General features: G+C 44.2%; 1 protein-coding gene across 2 annotated transcripts in view; it reads left to right on the top strand.

Moving 5' to 3' along the window:
• Positions 1 to 22753, top strand: part of shroom1 (shroom family member 1) — a 32245-nt gene that overhangs the window by 2396 nt on the left and 7096 nt on the right. The window contains exons 1-5 of one of the 2 annotated variants that reach the window (XM_047607507.1): positions 16173 to 16403; positions 18578 to 21470; positions 21560 to 21746; positions 21841 to 21893; positions 22144 to 22722. In XM_047607507.1, coding sequence (XP_047463463.1) covers positions 18787 to 21470; positions 21560 to 21746; positions 21841 to 21893; positions 22144 to 22722 — 3503 coding nt within the window. In that variant the 5' untranslated portion in view covers positions 16173 to 16403; positions 18578 to 18786. Of the gene's footprint in view, positions 1 to 16172; positions 16404 to 18577; positions 21471 to 21559; positions 21747 to 21840; positions 21894 to 22143; positions 22723 to 22753 lie in introns of those variants that run through there. The other variant, XM_047607506.1, reaches the window with a different exon arrangement.

Genomic DNA, 22753 nt, shown 5'->3' with positions numbered 1-22753 from the left:
TACGTGCGTGACGTCACCGCACTCACCTGCCAGGAAGGTCAACCACTTCAGACGCCGATAAGAAAATCAGCAGGAGGAGGAGGAGAAGGAGGAGGAGGAAGAAGAAGAAACATAAATAAATAATGCTTAAGGTGGCACTTTAAAGTTAAAATGTTCCCACCGGGTTAATGTGCAACAGGAAATAAGCGGAGAAAAATGCGGAGCTGCAGGAATGTTACAACAAACGGGGAAATGTTTCTGTTTTAAGGAGCGGATTTATCAGGTTGAAATTTACCAGTGAGTAAATATTGCTTTAACCTCACATTATTGGGCAGAACTCGTCGTGTGCTGATGGTTCTTGATATGAGGAAGTGTTGAGAACTGATTAAAAGTAGCTGTTAACAATAATAACAATAGATTTTAATGAATTAGTTCATAAAAGTGGCCCAAATACACATCGAGCATCCGTATTGTTATAATAATTACTATAATTCACTAACTCTTTGGTCTTGTCTCATGTGTTACGGAGCGTTTTAGCGTCTTTCAGCTCCTTGTTTTTGTTTCATGATCCCGTGCGTCTTGTTTCTGGTCACTTTCAACAGCTCATTCTGTAAAAATGCAGTAAAAAATGCTACAAAAACATTAGACAAACATATAGGATCCAGCTCTAGATGTAGCTGAGTGGCACATGTAGCATATAAACTGATCAGCCATAACATTAAAACCACTGACAGTAAAGAAAGTGAATGTGAAAAGCATCTCGTGATAATTCATGTGTTAATTTTAAAACTTAAACACACTCAATTGCTCAGTAGCTTCTAAGGGGATTCCCTCTTTTTATCTATATCATTTCGAACCATATACACCGATCAAGCATAACATTATGACCACTGACAGGAGAAGTGATAAATAGGTTAATGATATTCTGTCAGGAACACACACACACACACAAACACTTTAGGAACAACTAAGAACTAAGAACAGCTCAAGGCGCTGACCTGAAATCCACCAGATCCCAAACTGATCACGTATCTGAGGGACGACGCCCTCCACCCTGCTGGGAGGGTGGTCGTAATGTTACGCCTGATCGGTGTGTAACAGCTCGATATTTGAAGGCAGCCTGATAAAGGAGGGTGAATGTTGGATTTTGTTTCTTCAGGGGTCCACGGACAGAACCTTCTCTGTGACTGATCGATGTGTAAATATGTAACTTAGAGCTCACGAAGCTTCACCAAACAGCTTAAAGGTGTCGTCTGTTCTCAGCCTGTTCCCTCAGTGACCACAGTCACCAGGTAATACTCTCACATACCGACGGCTTTTCTGCTTCTTCTTCTACCGGTTTTATTTCCTATTTGAAGGATAATCATTTCTCCGCGCGTCCTTCACCTTGACCAGCACCTGCATGGAAATGAAACAGGTTTATTGTGTTTGCGCTCTCCCTCCTCCTCCTCCTCCTATTCGTCGATGCCGTGGTCCTGATTTTTTAAAACGAACAATAACGTCCCCGGCAACGTCCACCAAACTCAAACAGAGTCCTTTCAGCTCGCCCCTTTTGTCTCGTTTCCTGTTTTGTTTTTTTTTTACCTGGGTTTGTCAGGAGCTGTCAGCTATTGTCAGATCCTCCTTCTTTTTTCAAAACCCTCCACATGACTGATGTGGGGGAAAAAAAAAAAAAAACTCCGGGGTCAACACGAGACTCCCCCAGAGGGCAGGCTGGACAGTGTCTCTCTGGTTGTGTGTTGTTCGCCTATTGTTGGTTGTGCGTCGGGGGCCGCACCTACTCCATTGTATGTCCCTATAAGATCCTCATTGTGACATTGTGGCAGTGTCGTGTGTCATGTAGGTATTTGCGGAGATGTGTCGTCGCCGTATTCCATTTTCGTTTTCTGCGTAGCAGATTTCTTCCACGCACATTTTTGTTTTGTGTGTTTTTATCCTTGAGATTAACCAGACTAGCGTCTAAAGCTATTCTTTCTAAGAAGCGGCGTCTCAGCTGACACATCCGTTGGAAACTTGTTGCGTTAGCATGAGTAGGCAGACTCAGAGGTGTGTGTGTGTGTGTGTGCGTGTGTTATGTCCACAGTACTCGGTGGCCAGCAGGTCTGCAGGAGGCTCCGCGCTCAGGTTTCATAGCCTCCGATGAAAAGGTGCAGGGTTGTGAGCGAGACCTGAGCCGAGCAGAGACCCAGTGAGATGTGGCTGTGATGTTTTCTAATAAAAGCAGCATTTACCGCTGTCGTGACGTGGCTGGAAGTGGAGGCTTCACGTCTCTGTGTCTGGAGCTGGACACTGATATATATTAATCAGAAATAAAATAAAAAAAGAGGTGGCATAGAGCTCAAAGTAGGACTGCTACTATTTTTTTTTCATGCATAATCCATAAGGATGGACTATTTTACTGTGATGATGAGTAAATATTGTAGAATAATCCCACACTAGTAGTAAAACAGGTTAGCATGGCCCCTTATTAGCACTGACTGATGATGTGGAGCCCGGAGGTAAAAATAAATACTTAAATACTATAAATATATAAATGTTATCAAGATGAAATGAAGAAACAGGGACAAGAATCGAGAGTCTTTATTGTCAATATGAGAACATAACGGCTTAAAGAGACGCATAAATACATTTAAATAACACTTATGAATAGAAAAAACAGCCTTAAATTAATACTGTAACGATGCACATTAAGTTCCAGTCTATGAAATGTTGTGAGTGAGTTATTGCCCTGAAGACTGATGGTCTGTGGTTTCATTTATTTTGACATATTTATTTGCATTTAAACATATTTAAACTGTTTAAAATGTCTGTAACGCGAATAGCAACGCGACCGGCTACCGTAATAACTGCAGTATGTGCGCAACATCTTTTTCTCACATTTTCGGGGACACATTTTGTTTACATCTTTTGTTTAGTTGCTGCACCATAGGCCTTTTCTTTTTTCTTTTCTTCTCATTCTGGCGCTTAATTTTTCAGACCTTTCCATCTTCAACTCTTCACAGTGACGCAGTCGCACCATGTGTGTTTAGAAGTGCTACATTGAAAATGTCCACCGTTATGGAGGTATATTAAAAACGAATATCATAACAAACAAAATACCAGTATTCAGTATGAACCATCCAGCCCTACTTCAGACTATTTGCAGATTAATAGATGATGTGGATAATCTTTAGCTATATTTTAATTATTAGTTTGAATAAATGATGCTTTTTAAAGTTTTATGAGTAATTCTGAATAAAACTTTGGGGGAAACATAATAACCTGCAGCTAATCATGAGCTGCATCCCACATTTATTCTCATACTCATGCCGCTGAGACATACAGTTGTGTGTATAAAGGCGGAAAGGTGAATTTTTCATCCTAAAAAGTCTCTGAATTAGAGGAAACAGAAACATCTGACTTCGTTTTCCCTCCCAACGTAACAAAGTCCAGAGCGTGTTGCTCCGTATTCTGGTGAAGTTTAATCTCTGTGTGATTTGTTTTACGGTCTTAACCCCCTCCACCCCCACCCTCATCTCCTCCACCACCTCCTCCCTCCTCGCTTTTGAGGTAGGAAACCTGCGCCAGTAAAATGAGCCCATTGTGATCAGATCTCCCCCAAAAAAAAATGAACCACCGTGGCAGAGCCGGTGCTGGGAAACACAAAGGAGATTAGAAATCACTTGACTCCTGAGCGCGGTGATCAGCGCTATTAGGTTACTGTATAGATTTCAAAAGCAGGACGATTAAAAGTTAACACGTTAGTATTTTGTCTCGGCGGAGGCGGACGTACAATGGGACATCATCTACGGCCCAACGTCTGCAGCCGGAGGAGTAGGTGGGAATCTGTAATTATCAGCACATCACACAACGTTTGTTCTAATAATAGAGCTCCGGTTAGTGTCTTTAACTCAGACGGAGGTGGGATGGTGCATTTTTTTGCAGGATTACATAGTTTGAGAGACTTATCACAAGGTAAAAATGCTTGGATCAAACATTCCTCTTTACTTTTACAGGGTCTATAGAGACTTTTATTGATGCACAGTTTGCGCAGTTTGCAAATTGTGCACATAAAAATTGAATAACGCTAGTAAAAGAAAAAAAGAACATAGGAAGGATAAATTATGTAACAAAGGCTCTATTGAAACACATGACGGCTTAGAAATAAGATCTGGGCCCAGGGTCATCCTGCATGTGTGGGAGATTCTGGTGTAAATCCTGATTTAGTTCACACTTAACTTCGTGGAGGATGAATTTGCACGTGAACATGAAAAAAAAGCTGCATCAAAAATGTCTTGCAGAGTTTTGCAGAAATCTGATACGTGAGGAGATCTTGTTGTTATCGAGGCGGATTTTTATAAATGTTATCGGCAGATTTCTGACTGGCTAATAAAGCTTCTTCTTCTTCTTCTTCTTCTTCTTCTTCTTCTTCTTCTTCTTCTTCTTCTTCTTCTTCTTCTACTCGGCGTTTGCACATGAACTGATCTCTGACTGATGGTTGTGATACTGTGAAAGAACCCGAAACTAAATAAACTATAACAAATGTAAAGTTAATGTTTATCCTCGGTGTTTCACTGTCGTATTTACCAAAAGGAGACGAGGTGAAACCTTCCAAAGGGAAACGGATCCTGCTCTTTAAACGAAAACCTGTTTCAGCTTCGGCAAAGACTGTAAACAGAGGAAGAAAGAGATTTGATCCCAGGCTGGTCAGGACAATAAATTAATGGCTTCGGACAATGAGACATCTGTTACCCACGAATAGTAGGTGTGTTACTACTTTTAAGTCACAGATTAATCCAAAGTTTATTGTCTCGATCGGTCTTTTAGTCAACAGCACTGTTTGCCGGCTCCTGTTTAGTTTTGGCTTCTATTCACGGAGCTGCTGATTGTTTGCGCTCATTGTCCCGAGAAAACAGAGAAAGTTGTGGAGAAAGTTGACCTGTTTAATTGCAAGCGTGCAGCTCAATCTGAATCTACTTTAACCCCCCCGGGACCCTGCGTCCTCATATGGGGACATTAAGTTTTATATTTTTTTTGCAGCTTATTCTGCTCCATTTTAATCCCGTTGTCCTCGTCAGTGGACACTTTATTCTGCCATCTAGTGGTTTTTAAACTTCTTAGGTTCTGCTGATCCCAAATACCTCGGAGGAATTAAAAATGCATAACAGATAAAAGCTTGAGTCTAAAAAATTTGATTTGATTTGATCTTTATTTTTATCGAACCATCAACACATAAACGCAAGTACGAGTTGCATTGTTGCATTTCCAACAATAATATAAAACAATTCCATAAAAAAGGAGAAGAAGAAGAACAAGAACAATCTAAATAAAATTAAGATCATTTCTGTGTAAAAGAGTCTAAAATTGTTTTAAAAATGATTTAGCTCCAAATATTATTCATTACACAAAATGTATATTTGTTTTTAACCTTCCTGAGACCCTGCGTCCTCATACGGGGACATTATGATTCAGGTTTGTTGCAGCTTCTTATTCTGCTTCATTTAGACTCTTTTATCTGCCGTGTCCTGGTAGCGAAGGGTCAAAACACCTGTTTATTTATGCTTATTAACTTTTCTAGTTTGACCTGATGTGAAAAATTAACAAATTCACAAGTGCACGTTTGAGGACGTTGGGATTTCATCGTCTACAATTCTGCTTTTGCATTAAAATAATAATAATTAAGTTGTAATATACAGTGTCCAGTTCAAAGATGATGTTTATTTTTTATACTTCTACTGATCCCAAATACCTAAAGATCTTAATCTTATCTTAAAGAAATTACGATGCATTCCAAACAAATGCTTGGGTCTCAAACTGAAATGGTTTTTCAAGTATAAAATAAAGCTCAGATCTGACTTTCGTGTTGAGGGCAGTCGGGGTGGGTGGGGTGGGTGGAGGGGGGGGTGGGGGGGGTTGAATGCCCCTCACAGAGTGCATCTGTCTGCCCGGCGGGCTGTTTTGCAATTCAAATCTCTGGTGCAACACTGAGCAAATGTTTCCTTGTTGTCCCGAAAGCTGCTGCTCTGCAGGGCACCGTGTCGTGTATCTGGACTGTCCTTTTCATGCCGCTTCAAGCTTCCTGGTCGGCGTGAAAGGGGAGGATTAGAGGCATGTCTGTGACTTTCATCACACCATATTAGCGGAGAGAGTGACCCAGTTTTTTTTTTTTGTTTGTTTAAAAATCTTCCTATTTGTCTTTGTTTTCTAGTAGTTTCTCCTTTCCTTACCAGACATTATGTCACAGATAATTCCAGTGTAACAGCAGGAGCTTCCTGCATGAATGACTTTTCAGCTGACGTCAGTGACTGTGCATCTGTGTGTGTGTGTGTGTGTGTGTGTGTGTGTGTGTGTTGCTCTTCGTTTGACCTAGAAGCAAAGAAAACTGAATCAATGATTGGCTAAAATTACCACCGGGCTCCAACCTGGTTCAGATTTACTCCATTTAATGGTTATTGTTTGACTGGGTGAAAATGGAAAATGGGGTTTTTGATGGTTGCAGGTTCAGAGCTGAGTTGGAAACTTTCTGGGTCACCAAAAAATTCAAAACGTGACATTCACAGTGAACATAATTTATCCTTTATCGGCTTAGACGAAGGATAACGTGTCACATTATCTGGCGGTGAAAATGAAAAGCGATCCGCTCAATTGCAAACGGACTTTCAGAGCGTGTTCACAACATTTTCTACTAGGTGAGAGTGGAATTATTGCAGAAGATTGACTAAGGATGGACTATGTTACTGTGATGATGAGTAAATATTGCAGAATAATCCCACACTAGTAGTAAAACAGGTTAGCATGGCCCCGTGTTAGCACTGACTGCTGATGTGGAAATCTAGAGACATTTAGAGATAAAAAAAAAATAAATAAAAATGTTACCAAGATGAAATGAAGAAACAGGGACAATTACGGTTTAAATTATTTATATTTATTCATATTTATTCATATTTAACCTGTTATGTCCGTAATGTCAATAGCAACGTAACTAGCTACCGTAATACCTGTAGTCTGCGCGCAACCTTTTTTTTGCTCATTCATAAAAAGCTAAAATCAGGGACAGTTTTAGCCGGTGGACAGGTCTAATCTAAATGGGAACTGTCCCAGGAAATTGGGGATGTTTCGTCTTTTTCCTTCTGCCGCTTCATCTTTCAGACCTTTCCATCTTCACCGCGTCTCGCAGTGTGTTAAGAAGCGCTACTAGCGATGTGCAGATCGATACCGAGGGGAGTATTCACACAAAGTGTCGGTATCGGATCGGAAAAGGGAATCAGTGGTGTCGAAACATCGCTAATCCCTGCAGCGAAAACGATCCGGTGTATTAAAAACGAATGAACCGATGCACCGTCCAGCCCTGTGCCGAACAATATAGCGATGAAATAATCGCTTGTGCGTGTCCAAACAGTGAAACAGCCGTCCCTCTTTTGTCCAAACACATTAGAACGAAATGTTCTGCGACAAGAAGCTCACACTTGGCCGTCGGACAAGCTTAAATAGAAGAAACTACTCAGCAAATATTTGTTGTAACCTGTAACTTACTGGACGGCTTTGGGCACCTGTGGAACGTCCTCTCTTTATTTTTCTAGGTATGTTTTCTGTCTGGAAATGTGGGGGGTTTTCCCTCCAGAACTCATAGCTGAGCCCGTATTACATTCTATGTTCTACAACTGTCCATTCATTGCCTGTAATTGCCTCCTATTAGATGGGTCCAGGGGAGCAATAAGGCCGGACGAGGAATGCTGTTGTCCTGGAGCCTCTACAGGTCATTTAGCTACTGTAACTCGGCTTCTTAGCCTCCCCAGGAGGTCGAGCAATTACGAGCAGAAGGAAAACACCCGGCCCTGCTAATATGTCTCCGAAGGGAATAGGATAGCGTGTTGATGTAGAGGTTTAAGGATCTATGCGGCCGCAGAAGGAACGGGGGTAAGGTTTCGTGTTTCCCCTCGATAAAATAAGTCAAACAAGTTCCCAAGTTCACTCTGCGCCGCAGCTAAAACTCGGTTTTCGAATCGGTTTCGTTGGCATCTCGGCAAAAAAAAAAATCCCCCCTCGGCACTTCTGCCCTCATATTATTCCCCTGAAAACAGGATTAAATATTTAATGTCATTATGTAATAGGTATCGAAGCCAAAAGTTTATCCGCGTGATATAACAAAGTTTCTTGATAGACCAGTTTTTATGTTTTCGCCCTCGTCTAGACGAAATCAGGCTCTGTGCTAAATGTGGACTGATTTAGTTTGATTTACTGTAGAAAATCACACACAAGGAAAGTGTATTATATTATTATAAGGGGGGGTGTACGCCGATCAGCCACAACATTAAAACCACTGACAGGAGAAGTGAATGACATTTAAACCTTCTTTTGACAATTCAGTGAAACTTTTGAAGCTGTGAAACTTTCATTCATGTGGATGCTACTTAGCCTAAATGTAGCACCCACCTAGACCAGACCAGACCAGAACCCCCCCCCAACCCCACCCCCCCACCCCGTAGCATTGACACTCTTGGATGCAGTAGGATGCAGCCTGACACTCACACAAAAACCTTTTAGGATCAACTAAAAAAAAAACGTGAGGGGGTCATAATGTTATGCCTGATCGGTATATACAGATATATTATCATTATTATTAGAAAATAATAAAATAAAGTTCATCCTTAAATGTCATATCTATATATGTATATGAGAGTATTTAAAGCATTTGTGCAAAAAAATGCAAATTAAAAAAGCAGATTGATGCAAATATGACTCTTAATAGTCGTGGTTATAGAAGCAACATGTGCACATGTAACTTCTGCAGGAGTTTATATAATTATAAATAAATAACATCTGAATATTGCAATGACTGCGATAACGTTCCGGAGGGTATAAAGCTGGAGGATAAGCCGCGCTGCCGCCCACTAACTGATCATCCAGCGCTGTTAAATAAACAGTACACAGCCGGGAAAAACATTTGAATGATTAAGGGTTTGCATATTTGTCGTATCGGGGCGCGTTGTTTGCTCGACCTGCTGTACCTGCCCCAGCTGCTTATCAGGCACATTGCTTTCCTCGTGGCTCTGCCAACCCCGACCAGCCAAACTGTCAGTGATAACGCACACCAAGGTTCACGCCGCCATAAAGCGTCAGGTGTTTAGCCTGCTGATAGATACTATCACTTCCCAGTACAAAGAGTAGATTGTTTTATTATTATTTTTTTTTTTTTTTCCGACTGTCATACAGTTAGATGTTGAGATTGGCCTCTTTTCAGAGCGGCCACGCTGACATGGGAACACGGATGATGAAAAGAGTAGTTTGTCTGGTTATAGAGACAAAAGTAAATGTAAAAATAATCCCTGGAGCCAAGATCAATGGAGAAAATGCTCAGATACCGTGACTGATTAGAGATATAACAGGTAGAACCTACTCTCATGTATGAGGGCGGCCATTTGTCAGATTTCCATTTCATTAACCCTGCAAGCTGTGACATCTTCTTTCTTAATTATGCGCAGAAGCACGTGCTAAAACTTGGTTTATTCTTCTGCAGAAAAAAAAAATGTACTAATAGTTGGTGGCTCGTCGGCTGTGCTCAGTTTCGTGTTGAATTTGGAGCTAATAAATATTAAACTGAAGCCTGATTCGATGCATGTAGCTTTCATCGCCGTCTATTATCCGCTGCAATCTTAACTCTAGACGTTCAGGCATGTGGAGCTCCCCCTGGTGGCCGGAGGCCGCAGTGTAGCTTATAAGCTCCACCTCCTCCATGTCAGTGGACGAGATTTGAACTGAACTGAACTAAAACACTAGAAGACGACTGGACTTGTAGTTACTGGGTCATACCATGACCTGGATGACTAAGAAACTTCACAGATATGAAACACTAAAGCACCCTCCATGTAAACCATAAGGTCAACGTCAAACACTGATTACATTCAATAAAAGTTAAACGTCCTGTCTGGTGACATTTCAAATGAAGTAACCCGATTAATGCTAACTGACCTGAATTATAGAAGATTAAAATGATTATACATTATTACACAGGATAAGATGTCACAACTAGCCACCAGCTAACTAGCCTAGCCAGCAGCAGTAGACCCATGTAATCTCGGGGGGTTTGGTTTCGTTAAATTATATCCATTGCAAACATTCGGACTCTCTGGCTCAGAGCAGAATTTAATCAAATGTGTGGAGAACCAGGTCACATCCAACAGCCTTCATGCACTCATGCACCACTCTGTATTAGGTGTGATAAGTCCATTAATAGCTTTTGGCCGGGGTTTACCGGCATTAACACATTCCATGAGTAATGCAGTTCATACCTGGTAGGTGCAAATGTATAGCACAATGCACAAGGATTTCTTTGTTCTCTCTTCTTTCTATTTGCTGTACAGCTTATTTTCTTAGCTTAACGTCTATATAAACCCAATTACTACTATGCAATGTCATTAATATTTTTTTCCACTTCTCCTCACGTAATTTTACCTTTAACATTTGTTTAATGTAATATTGGCATTTGTACGCAACTCAGGGTTATTTATAAAGTCATTCCACACTTTCAGGACCTGAACTACATTAGTCCAGATCCTGCATAGACTATACGCAGACTCTAACTCTGTAGCCTGATGTGCACCTCCCCAGGCAGAACACAAGAGATATGATTGGTCCTCTTGGTAGTAGCATATTTCCTTCTTTAGTATTACTTCTTCTCCATCTCCGCAATTTTCAAATTGATTGTTTTGGATCAATAAAGATGGAAAACATAGAGGAAAGGTTAACTGACGAGGTTCAGAGATTCAGACATTAGTACGATTTGTCTTGTTCGAAATTTCGGCGAAAGTTTGAGTTGTCATTGTTAAAAGTGAAGCAGGAAGTAGAAGGTAAAATTAAGGTAGCATAAAAATGAATGTGAAAAAAGTGATTCCATTGCACTTTTGAGATAAACTTTTTTGCGAAAAACCAACTCACTTTGAGAGGTTTTTAGAAATGTAGCCATTTTCATTACCATTTTTATATTGCGATTTTTAGGTTTTGCGCATTTTTAGGGGGAATGGAAACGTGAAGTCATTACATTTACATGCACAGGGGAAAAAAAGACAAATTATTGCCTTAATCCGACTTTAACTGGACAACTTAAGTGCATAGACACCCAGATAATGTGATTGGAAATAGTTGTCCAGTTAAAGTCTGATTAAGGCATATACATGCTGGAGAAAATTGATTTCCAATCATATTATCTGCCTTAATGAGACGCGTTTACGTGCTCTTAATTTGTCCAGTTAAAGTCGGATTAAGGCAATAATTCATCTTTTCCACGTGCATGTAAACGTACTGACTGATCCGTCGACCTGAGGGAGCTACTGTGGGACATAAAGACCGCAAAGACATTTAAAAAGAGCCTTTAAACCAGTTGTAGCCGAGGAACATATAAAGTGCACGGACATAGTCGAAGCAAGTTGTGATTCAGAGATTCAGAGAGGTTTATCTTTGGCCATTTGTCTGCTCGGTTTAACGGTCATAACGGAGACTTTGTCCAGATAGAAGCTACGCTGAGATTATTTAGGGATTTGTTGTGTTGCATGGAACAGGATTCCTCTGTGATAAAACCTCGATTTGCTCCCGGTGAAGTCATGCATGCGTCTCCGTGCCGGCTTAGGGGGCCGCCGTGGGTGAATTCCTGCATCTGTAATGTGTCTGTGGTCAGCTGGTCAGAGCACAGGACGGAGATGGTGTGACTGTGGCCTGACAGGGCAGCATGACACTGAGCTAAGTACATGTCTACACTGTATCTGGTTCATCATTATCTATCGTATCTGTCTGATGCAAGATTAGAGTTAGATAGACTTTTTATTGATCCAGATACCTGGAGGGAAATTGCTTGGTCATGGTTGCTCAATTGCTCATAAAAAAAAATTAATTAGGGTTTTCAGGTGCCCTGTTTTACCGTCTGACAACTCTTCCAGACACATTTCTCACTAATGATGAAGTCACCGTCTTTTCCCACCTTTAAAACAGGAAGTGGGTCATTTCTTATTGTGTGTTTTTTGTTTTTTTTTCCCTTCCCCTGTGGTGCAGCTTCCTGGAGGGCCAGGTCTCGTCTTTCCCACTCTCTCTCTGTGTTCTGTCTTACCCCTTTCATACATTCCTCATCCTGTCCCCTCCCTTTTTGTCTCCACGTTTCTCTTGTTGTGGCATCACAGGTTTGCTCTAAATAAGCTAATCCTGCTTTGTGGAGGTGTTTTGGAGGTGTGAGGTGGTGTCACTGCGCTGGTCCTCGAGCTCTGGAGTCAAGGTTTATCCAAAGGCTCTGGCCACAGGACAACAAGTTGCATAAGTTTTCATTTCACCCATTAAAAAAAAAAAAAAAAAGAACATTCACATAAGAATTTTGACTCAGGTCGGGAATTCCTTAAATTTTAATACACATGCAAGACTCTGAAGGACCAATGTCCTGCAGCCTCTAGTGCAAAGGAATTCCTACGGTATCCACTTGAACTCACCATGACTAGATCATATTGCAAACCCCCCTGGGGGGGTCCTTAATACAAAAGTAATTGTCTTCTCAGATGCCAGTTGGAAGTAATAAGAAGTTTATCATTTGCAGAGGCATGTGTTCCATTTTAAGGCCCGACGCTGGCAGGCGCGATGCAGTTCCTGGTTAATAGTTGATCAAGGAGGATGGATACACAATAACTTTTTCATTGTGCAAAATATTATATCATGTGTGTGTGTGTGCATGTTGTTATATAAGTGTTGTTTAACTAGAGGGTTTTTTAAGCAGCTGCCATGTCTGACGGATACGGACGGAGGCGTCTCAGCGTTTGTTTTGGACGGTTTCCTTCCTTTACGAGCCTGGAGCTTTTTGATTAAGGCAATCGACGTTAAATCGAGCCAGCGTTGATATTATCGAAGTAAGTATTTAGGCCAGATCAGAGCTGGAATGCGGAGCTTATTAAGAGTGTGACAGCTCGTCTTGGTCAGCTAGAGATTTTAGTGCGTGATGTGAACACTGCCCAGCAACACGCAGCCACACTTTCTTCTCCCCATCGCTCACGTAGACACAAGTAAGTCTTCGGTAAGAGGCACCAACACCTGCACTGCATGGAAAAAAACGCAGCTTTCCCTTTTCCCAGTATTAACACCCGTCCACTTCCAGCTTTTCAAAAAAACAAAAAAAAAAACGGCTTCCTCTCTTGTTTCTGTTTGATCGAGGACAATAGGAACGATGCCTTTTAGGTCCCGTGGGAGACTTGATACCAGAAGTGAAGTCACTGCCCAGAACTTGTGTATTTGTGTTGCCTCCTTCATCCGTTTTTGTGCTCGCACGTTGCAGAAGGTTTTTGCGATTTGAAGGATTCTGTTTTTTGGCGGCCGTGCGTTTCTACTGTACATTGAGAATACGGGTGGAGAATATAATGGCTTACAGTCTAATGAAAGCCTCCACGGGCCAAAAGGTCAGTGGAACGGTTCTAATCCTATAGAGAAAGTAGCTTAAATCGTTAATATTGTAAGCGGGAGTGCTCACTTCTTTGTTTGTTGCTGGACACTGAGCTCTGTTTGTGAGGGTCTGTTTCTCCTCGAGGCGAATCTCTTTCGTGTCTGATACGACACGAGTCCTTGTAGTAAGTCGTGTTAATTAGTCGCTGCCTTGAGCTCATCTCGCTTTTTGATCAGAAAACGTATCTGTGTCGTGCCTCTTCTTCCTTACTCGTTCTTTTAAAGCGCGGTTTGTTGTGTTATTAGGATCTCGGCCTCATCTGTAAGTTTTAGAAACTTGGGAAGTGATCAAAGAGAGCAGGAAGTGGAAAGCAGACAGGAAGAAGAAGAAGAAGAAGAAGACAATGTAAACTGAGAGAGATTCCTCCTCCCTCTGGCATATCTGTCCTCTTGAATGTTAATTAAGATAAATTTAGAGCAGATTAAAAAAAAATAGGGTCATTAATTTGCTCCTTTTTAACCCTTTTTCATCCCTCCTTCAATTTTTCTCATGACCTGTCCACCAATAAACTCATTTGCATCTATTAAAGCCTGGCATACAACTGATGGATGTCTTCTAATTCAGTCTGAGCTATCAACTTCTTGACTGCCTTAAATTGAATTAATTTGCAATGGATTCTGGGTAACTTCCCTTTTTCAAAGTCAAAACCATGGTTGACTGATGCTAACAGCTTCTTTTGAAGAAACAACCAATGAGTTTAGCTCCTCAATAATGAAGCTATGTTTGAAATTCAACTTTCCGAATAAAGTCCTTATCCCAGTTTACATGCAACCGAGAAAATTGAATAACTGATGGGAACATGTCCTCCTCCTCCACACTAGGTGGCGATATGTACAGACCAGCATTTCAAACAACAACCAAATGGATAATAGTTCAGCTTTTTAATCTCGTACATAATGTGGGCGCTACTTTTGGTGCAGATAAGATGGCGCTTTCCCTTTAGGTGGTTCTTCTACCGGCTCTGTTCACCTTCTTCTTCTTCTGTGACCAGCTTTCTTTGATGTTTTTGTTTCGGGGTAACACACCAGTGCAGCAGTTGTGGAGCATGCACACATGCGTTGTCTAGTTAAAGTCAGATTAAGGCATATACATGCTGGAGAATTACTTTATCTAAGTGTTTTAGTCGGAGAACTAAGATTTTAGTCGGAGTAACGAGTTTGCATGCACTTAGTTGTCCAGTTAAAGTCGGATTAAGGCAATAATTAATTTTTTTCATATTTATCAGACTGTCTAACGGGGCCAGTGTGACTAACGAGATCAGAGCTGTTGGCTTCCTCGTCCACGTACAAGTTTTCTACCCACTGCCATTCCATCTGTTCTTCCTTCAGGCCCGTATCCAGTCTCATGATCCCAAATGAAAGACAAAAGAAAGAATTTCATACCCTCCATTTTCAGTTTTATAAATCCGGAAAACGTGTCCTTGCCTGACACCTTAGTTTTTTTTTTTCAAAGTCTTTAAATTCTTGGCGGTCTTAAGGCTCACTCACTCCACCAGCCACCATGATATGGTACTTAGCTCAGCAGCCTGGAGAAAAGTCTTCATTTACATGCCACCATGGATTATATTAATATTAATGCCCCTGAGTTGATCGGTCACATGATATATGTGCACCAATCAGCCACAACATTAAAACCACTGACAGGAGAAGACCTTCAGAAGACCCCTGTCCATGCTCAGTGTTAGTTATGCCTGACCGGAGACATCAAAGACAAATCTATTTTTAATGATCAGATGTTGAGCATTGGCAGGTAATTTAAGCCTCTACTCCTCAGTAGTAAACTTTTATAGCTCTCTCTCTCCTGTCATAAACCAAATGGAAAAAAACAAACTAAATGATTTTATTATTATTAAGTAAAGCCACTGGAACAGGGACACGTCTGCATCTCTTTGCTTCCACTTCGCCTCTGACGCCCGTGGTTAACAGTGACAACAACTCTGCATAGCTGAGCACCAGCGCTCAATGGAAAACAATAGCGAAGCCAACAAGGGCCTTTGTGCGACTCCAGACAATCGGACAAGAGCTTCTGAAAGCTGACGTTGTTACCGAGAGAGTGGCTTCGACCCATAAAACATAAAACACGCCGATCAGTGTCTGGTTTGAGTGCTTTATGGCGTGCTTAGATCGCAGTCTGGATTTAGTGGCGTGCGTGTGCGTCACCGAATCCTCACGGCTTTGATAAACTTCTTCTTTCATTAATCGTGAAGTGAAAAGAAATAGTTTTAGCTTTGTATAAATTAAGAGGGAATAGTGGTGGATAACTTTTTTCTTTCTTTTTTTAGGGGGGTGGAGGCTGGGAGGTCACCCATACACCCTCTTCCTCCCTCCCCACCACCCTTACTTACTTACTTCCCCCCTCCTCCTCCATCCTCCCCTCCTGCCTTGGCCAGTCTCCATGTGCCGGGCTCAGGGCCTTGGGAATGAATGGCGCCCCGGCTCTGCTCCGTCTTTGAAGCCAGCCAGGAATGCGAGGCCTCTTTTTTTTTTTTTTTTTTTTTTTTTCTACTCCCCTCTTCTCCCTCTGTTGTGTTCAGGCGGCTCTAGCAGCAGCAGCAGCAGCAGCAGCAGCAGCAGCTATCTGCGACGGTGAAATATTCCCTCCGCTGCGCTCATTGTGCATCGGAGAGCCGGACGTCATCGGTCCGACCAATCAGTGGCTCCAACTGGGCAGCCTCGGGTCTCGGCAGTGGGTGGGTGGTTGTAGGGGGTGGAGGGGGGGAGGTCGGGAGGGAGGGGGGGGGGGGGGGAGGTCGGTGGAAGGGGACCCGCTAGAAGTCTTCCCTCTAATATCTTGCTCTCCTAGTTACTTGGTGTGGGCCCTCTGCAGGAGCAGAAGAAGAAGAAGAAGAAGAAGAAGAAGAAGAAGAAGAAGAAGAGCGATGTCCTGAAACAGGAAACCGTTTGAAAAAAAAATCCCTTTTTCTAAAGTGAAACTTGTTGCGTTTTTTTCTGATGGAAATCAGCACAATCAGTGAGTTTGGGTGAGTTTTTTCTTTTATTATCTTGAGCTCTAGAGTTAAAAAACCAGACGCTGAGTAACCGCGCCGCTGTTTGAGAACCCCAGTCCACTAACATCGCGTCCAGTTTTCCTGCTCCTGTCATTGTTCACTTCTCTTGTTGTTGTGGCGTTGCGTGTGAGAGTATTTGTCCGGAGCAGATCACCCTCTCTTCCTCACCCTCCTCCCTCCTCTCACCCCCCCCCCCCCCCCCCCCCCACCCCACCCCACCCCTTCTCTCCTCTCTGTACATTTTGTCACTGCCTGTCCCCTCCATCACTTCCACTTGAGCGCTCCCCTGTTCGGGAGCCTCTCTCAGTTTCGTAGAGGGAAGAGGAGGGTTGGACGCTACACACACACTGAGAGATCAGAAGGCCCTTCATAAACACATGGATCCCCCCTTAATACTGTAGTTTGAAAAGGCTGTTGGGAGGTTGGGTTTTGTGTGTGTATGCAAAGCGACCTCCTAGGATACACTTTGATGCAGCTCGAGCCGTCTGCAGGAAAACGTGTTCACTCCCGGGCCCCAAAAAACTGCACTGCAAGGTTAAATCAGCTGCATCTGCACTGTGGGTATCTCTTTTTTTTTTTTTTTTTTTTTTTTTTGTGTCATTGTGACTGGTTGGCTTGCCTTTGTTTTAATAGCAACATTTACCTTTGTGCATGCATGACAGGTATGTGTACTTGATGACAAAGTCAAGAAAAAGGCATTCAGGTCATGGGAGAGTCCTGTTATTAGAGTAAAACTTAAACCTGTCATTAACTTGAATGGGGGGGGGGTTGCTTTCTGTGCCTGAAGACAGATTTTAGGATAGAAGATGATGACAGAAAATTGCAGGGATTTAATTTAAATCCTTCAACCCTATTAAAATTAGGTCTGTTGTTTTTTTGTTTTTTTTTTCTAGAGTAAATGGTGTATTATGAAGAATAACTAGAATCCAGGTGATGAAACATGCCACGGATAGAGAATGAGTGGTTTCATTTTAATTTGATCTGCTTTAATGGTGAAATGTAGCACACGTCATAAGCTCTTGTACAAGTAGTTGCTTGTACAAATATAAGAGAGTGATTCACTGTCTTAATGTTCCAGGTGTGAAGCATCATCTTCCTGAAGGAGTGAGCATTTCTGGTGTGATCTGAAGTGTTTGTGACATTTTTATGGGTTATTTTTTTACTTCAAACAACAAAACAAACATGTTATCGTCTAAAAAAAGTAAAGCAGGTACTCGAATGAAGAGGTGCATGTGTCTTTACGGGTCACGTTGCTGTATAACAGTGCATTATACACCTGTCACATGACTAATCCTCTGATATTTCAGAGGGAATTCCTGACATTTTTTCATGTGTGCGCTGCAACGTGCGCCGAGAGACCTCAAGGCCCTTAATTAGAGGCTTTAGTGATGCAAAACGAAGGCCGACAGAATCCTTCAGCAGGTGGTTGGTTGTACTGACCTACAAAAAAAAAAAAAAAACAGGCCGCGATAGACTTTATAATATTCACATAACGTTGATGGCTTTGACTTTACAGTGAAGGAGGAAGTGATGACCCCCCCGATCAGCCGTAACATTATGACCTAGTTTTGTCTAGGCCTCCGAAAACAATTGTGGTGACTCATCAGAGAATGGACGTGGGTCTTCTGAAGATGTTGAATGAGACTTTTGAGAAGAGGGGTCTCTATTGTGGATCTTGTGAATTTGGAGGCCAGGTCGACACCTTGTGCTGTTTTTTGTGAGTTGCTTTGTGTGTCTGTGTCAGGCTGCATCCTGCTGGGGTTGGCTGTTTCCATTAAGTGTGTGTCATTGCTATGGGGTGGAGGGCAGGCTACATGTCTAAGTAACATCCACACTAATGAATGCCAGGTCCAGAAGTTTCCTGATTGTCAGAAAATGGCCACTGTTATTCATTCCTCCCGTCTTGTTGTTTTTTTTTTCTTTCTGTTTTCTGTTTGTGCCATTAAGCTTCGATGACACGCCAAGCTGATAATTTAACACAAACATGCGTGTTTAGGAGCCTCAGCCTTTCCCTGTTTTTGTTTCCATTTGCAGTTTGGATACACATTTTGTCAAACCAGTTCACCTTTGACTTCGTTCGGTGCATCAGGAGTTAAGAATTCCCGTCGATAAGTCTGTTTTTTCTTTGTTTTGTTTTTTTTTCGCAGACCATCTCAAGAGGCTTCGCGTAAACAAAAAGGAGGCGGGAAAATGACCTAATCAGCGCCAGGCGTGACCGACGACCTGGTGCAAATGTGTTGATGGTGATCATTTCCCCAGTTTTGCCCAGGAGGAAGACGCATGCATCAGTGCACATACAAGTACACCGTATTTACAAACCCCGCCCTTCCCTTCCTGCCATTTGCCCCGGTCCTTCATGGATTCCTACAGCTTACACTTTGAGAGAATGAGCAACGTGGACCTGCATCCTCTGAGCCTGCCCGTCAGCCGGCTTTCCCCAGCCAAGTCCAGCAGCAGCATCGTCGACCAGCTCGCCCACCACCAACACGGCAAAGGAGACTCTGCCTACAGCTCCTTCTCCGGTGGGTCCACTGCCCCGGACTACTCCTCTCCCTTCCTGTCAGACGACCTACAATCCAGCTCCTTCAGCCACTATGCCGATCTCAAGTATGTGAAGTCCATTTACCATCCGACCCAGGTTCTACAGTCTGACTCGAAGACCATGGACCAGCTGTATCGCTCCGTCGAAGCTATCTCACAGCAGTATCACAACAATTCCAGTGCAAACCACCATAACTACAACGAGTCTTTCCACATCAACAACAAAGCTCTCTCAAAGCAAGAGGGGCTTTCCGGGAATCCATCACAAAGCGCTCACGCTCTCGCCCGTCCTCCTCCGGTCCCAGCGCGCCTGGATAGCTTCATAGCCACTAAAAACTTGGAGAACAGCAGGGTCCACCACCAGGGTGCTGAGTCGCATCCTCAGCAGCCTCAGCCTCAACCACCCAGAACACACAATCGACTCCATTCGCACACCGGTGTGACTCTGGCTTCCCCAAAACCCGAGACAGCCAACCCAGATGCGAGCAACAACTCCCACTTTAGATCTGAGCCGGCATACTCCGTTTGGAGGGGCTCTCAACCGCAACTGCCACAACCCCAGCAGCCGCCCAGCTACCGACCCCCACTGCAGCCTCACGACCAGGCCAGGGGTCCGGTGAGCCCAGAATACCTTTTCATCACCGACAACAAGGCTGCCTCTGAGCAGCAGAAGTCAACAAACACCCTAAGCCGATCAAGCCAGTCCGAGCACCTGATACCTAAACAGCCCTTAAGTGGTGGTGGGTGTAATGGAGACCATCATAGCAAACCCAGTGGAAGCAGTACCCATTTTGAAAGTCAACGCAAAAGGGCCCACTCTGCTCACGACTGGCTGGTCTCGGAGCCCACCCGAGCTGCTAGCCCCTGTAATACAGGCCAAGGTTTTATCAGCAGCAGCATCCAGCATAAAGGGCAGTTCTACTTTGTCACGGGGCTGTGTAAGCTGTCTGAACACGGAGCGAGGACGCACTCTTTGTCCGTGTGCGGATCCGGGAGGGAGATCTCCACGGCGTTGGAAACCCAGCGACTGAGAGAAAAAGAGAGATGCCACAGCACAATGGATAATTTCTTTCGGCCGCTCCAGGCGAGCTCTCGCTCTTCCAGCGGTACGATTACAGACGGGAGCGAGGTTTTCAGTCCTGCGTCCGTTGGGAAGGAAGTGTTCTCCAAGAGCCAGGATCAAGAGAACCACAGACCGTCGCTCATTTTGTCACGGGCCTCTCGAAGCCTGGAAGCCTTGGAGGAAACTGACGTGACGCAGAACCGAGAGATGGGCCGCCACACGGCGAACAACCCGATTTTCTACTGCCCCCCTCAACCAGCCACGCCAACGAAGGATGTCGCTTCACTCTTCGGCAACGAACAGCAGCCCAACCACCACAACAAGAGGGACGATCACGCGAAGACTGGCAAACGACAGCCCTTGGGAGACGTTGCGAGCGAGAGGATTAACAAAGAAACAACACCTCTTCTCTACCACCTCACTGGAGCCAGCAGGGCGGCGTCAAAGCCGAAGAAGGATGCAGATTTTAGCGTAAAAGGTAGAGAAGCAGCTCTAAACAAAGCGAGCCAAGGAGACGTGGCAGTAAATGACAACGATGGTTCTTTACAAGGTGACATTAGCAAGAATGATAGAGGGGAAGTTGCCTGCAACACCCTGGATGACTCTTTTAAGAAGTACTACAAAGAGAAGTTGAAGGATGCCCAATCTAAGGTCCTGAGGGAGACGTCATTCAAAAGGAAGGACTTGCAACTGTCGTGGCCGCATCGGATCAGACAGAAACCCGAGCTGAGGCCGGCAGTGATTCACTCTTTCTCCTCATCGCAGGACTCGGAGACTTCCACGGACACGCTCACTCCTTCCGTGGCCTCTGAGCAGACGGAGAAAGGGAGCATAAAGGAAGAGGTCGGAGAGAACCTGGAGGAGGCGAATGAAGAGACCGAGAAGGAAAACGGGAGGCCGGCGAACGTGGCCCAGCCCCAGGTGGCGCGAATCGGAGGCCGGAAGAGGCTGACTGCGGAGCAGAGGAAGATGTGCTACTCCGAACCGGAGAAACTCCACCAGCTCGGCGGCACCCCCAGCCACTCGGCTTTCCGCTCGTTCGGCAGCGAAAGCGAAAGCGCCGTCGACTGCGAGGTAGAGGAGGAGAGCGTGCAGCAAGGAGAGCAGGGACTGGTTGCAGCACGGAGGAAGATGTTTGAGACGAGGGGTCGAGCGCTTTCGACGTCTAGCGCCACGAAGACGAACCTGAAACACCTGCAGCATAAGGCCCTGGTGGAGTACATGGAGCGCAAGACGGGCCAGAAAGTGGTCGAACCTCAGCAGCTAACACCTCACGTCGTGCCTCCGTCCAGGCAGAGGCACTCACTCGGGGAGAAACCGTTCGACTGGGGCGCCAGGCCTCTGTCGGGAAATAACGAAGGTAAAAATATGAAGAAGAAGCTCAACAGACCCCACTCTGCAGGCCGCATCCTTGATTCGTCCACCAGCTCCATCAGGTACCAAGCTTGCTTGGCTCTATTTTTATACCATGGGACGCTTTCAAGCAGTTCATTCATGCTCTTAATGACGATTCTCACAAAAACAGGTACGCCCAGTTCTTCTCAGCGCAGTCTTGCTCAGGCCAATATGTGAGCCAGCAGAATCAGTCCAGACCGAGGGAGAGCCAAGGAGCATCTCAGGGGAAGTCCGCCTCGGCCGAGAGTCTCCTGGACCAGCCAGAACCGCCGAGCTTCTTCAGGAACCGGTCCACATCTACACCACATGCATTTCAGGTAAGACATTGACTCCTAAATGCAGTATTTAAATTAGTTTGACACAAATGAAACTTGCTTAAATGCAATATTTAACTTTTTCTTTCCTTTGCAGCCACATGACTACGAGGAGGAGCCATTACCGGTTAATACTATGGAAACCTGGAGGTATGTACCAGGCTGCAGACAAACTGGGACATACTTATTGGTTTTAGGTCAGGGGAGTATTAGATCAGTGATTTGTGCGCAGTGGCACTGGCGATAAATCTCAACTTGTGGCTCTGGAAAGTCAACATCCACGTGCTCTGGCCAACATTCCTTTCAACAGATTTACGCTTTGACTATAGAATAAGAGAATAACTGAGAAAAGTATTCAAAGTTAATCTGGATACCTCTTAAACATGTAATTTAATTTCAGTTCCCAGAAAGATGCTGAGGAGGAGGCCTCTGTGGATCCGGCCCCTGAGGACCAGCAGCGCATCCGCGTGGTTGCTCAGCGGGGGAAATCCATGGAAGAGCTGGGGGCGTCAAAGTTACCGAAACTCTCCTACTCCCTGAGTAAAAGTTCTGAGCAGCTGGATCAATCGTGGAGAAATTTGACTGATCCAGTAAGAGAAGCCCAGGGGAAGGAGAGAGGCAGGAATAAACAGTATGTGTTGGAGCAAACGGAAAAAGAAGCCACTCAGGGACAGGCGCAAAACCAAACCCAGAAGAAACCCCTGTTGAAGTGGAACTCTGAACCGGGGGACGCGACGACAGGAACGACGAGTAGATCCACCTCTCCGACCTCCTCCTCCTCGTCTCGGGCCAGGGTTCAGTCCTCCCCCGGATACCACGGCCCGGTCACGGAGGAGTTCAGGTCCAGCAGACCACCGAGCGAGACTTCTTCCAACCCGTCGTCCCCCAGAGGTCTAGAGATCAGCGAGAGTGAACTCAAACCCGCCTCGTCCTCCCCCGTCCAGACAAAGCTGCCTTGTGAAAGCAGGCCCAGCTCCAGGTAAGATTAGACTTTCTTTTTATGCAGTTGC

The sequence above is a fragment of the Mugil cephalus genome, chromosome 15, assembly GCF_022458985.1.
Source record: "Mugil cephalus isolate CIBA_MC_2020 chromosome 15, CIBA_Mcephalus_1.1, whole genome shotgun sequence".
NCBI classification, from domain to species: Eukaryota; Metazoa; Chordata; class Actinopteri; order Mugiliformes; family Mugilidae; genus Mugil; species Mugil cephalus.
The sequence above is the reverse complement of the archived record's forward strand: the minus strand, read 5'-3'. Positions and strand labels throughout refer to the sequence as shown.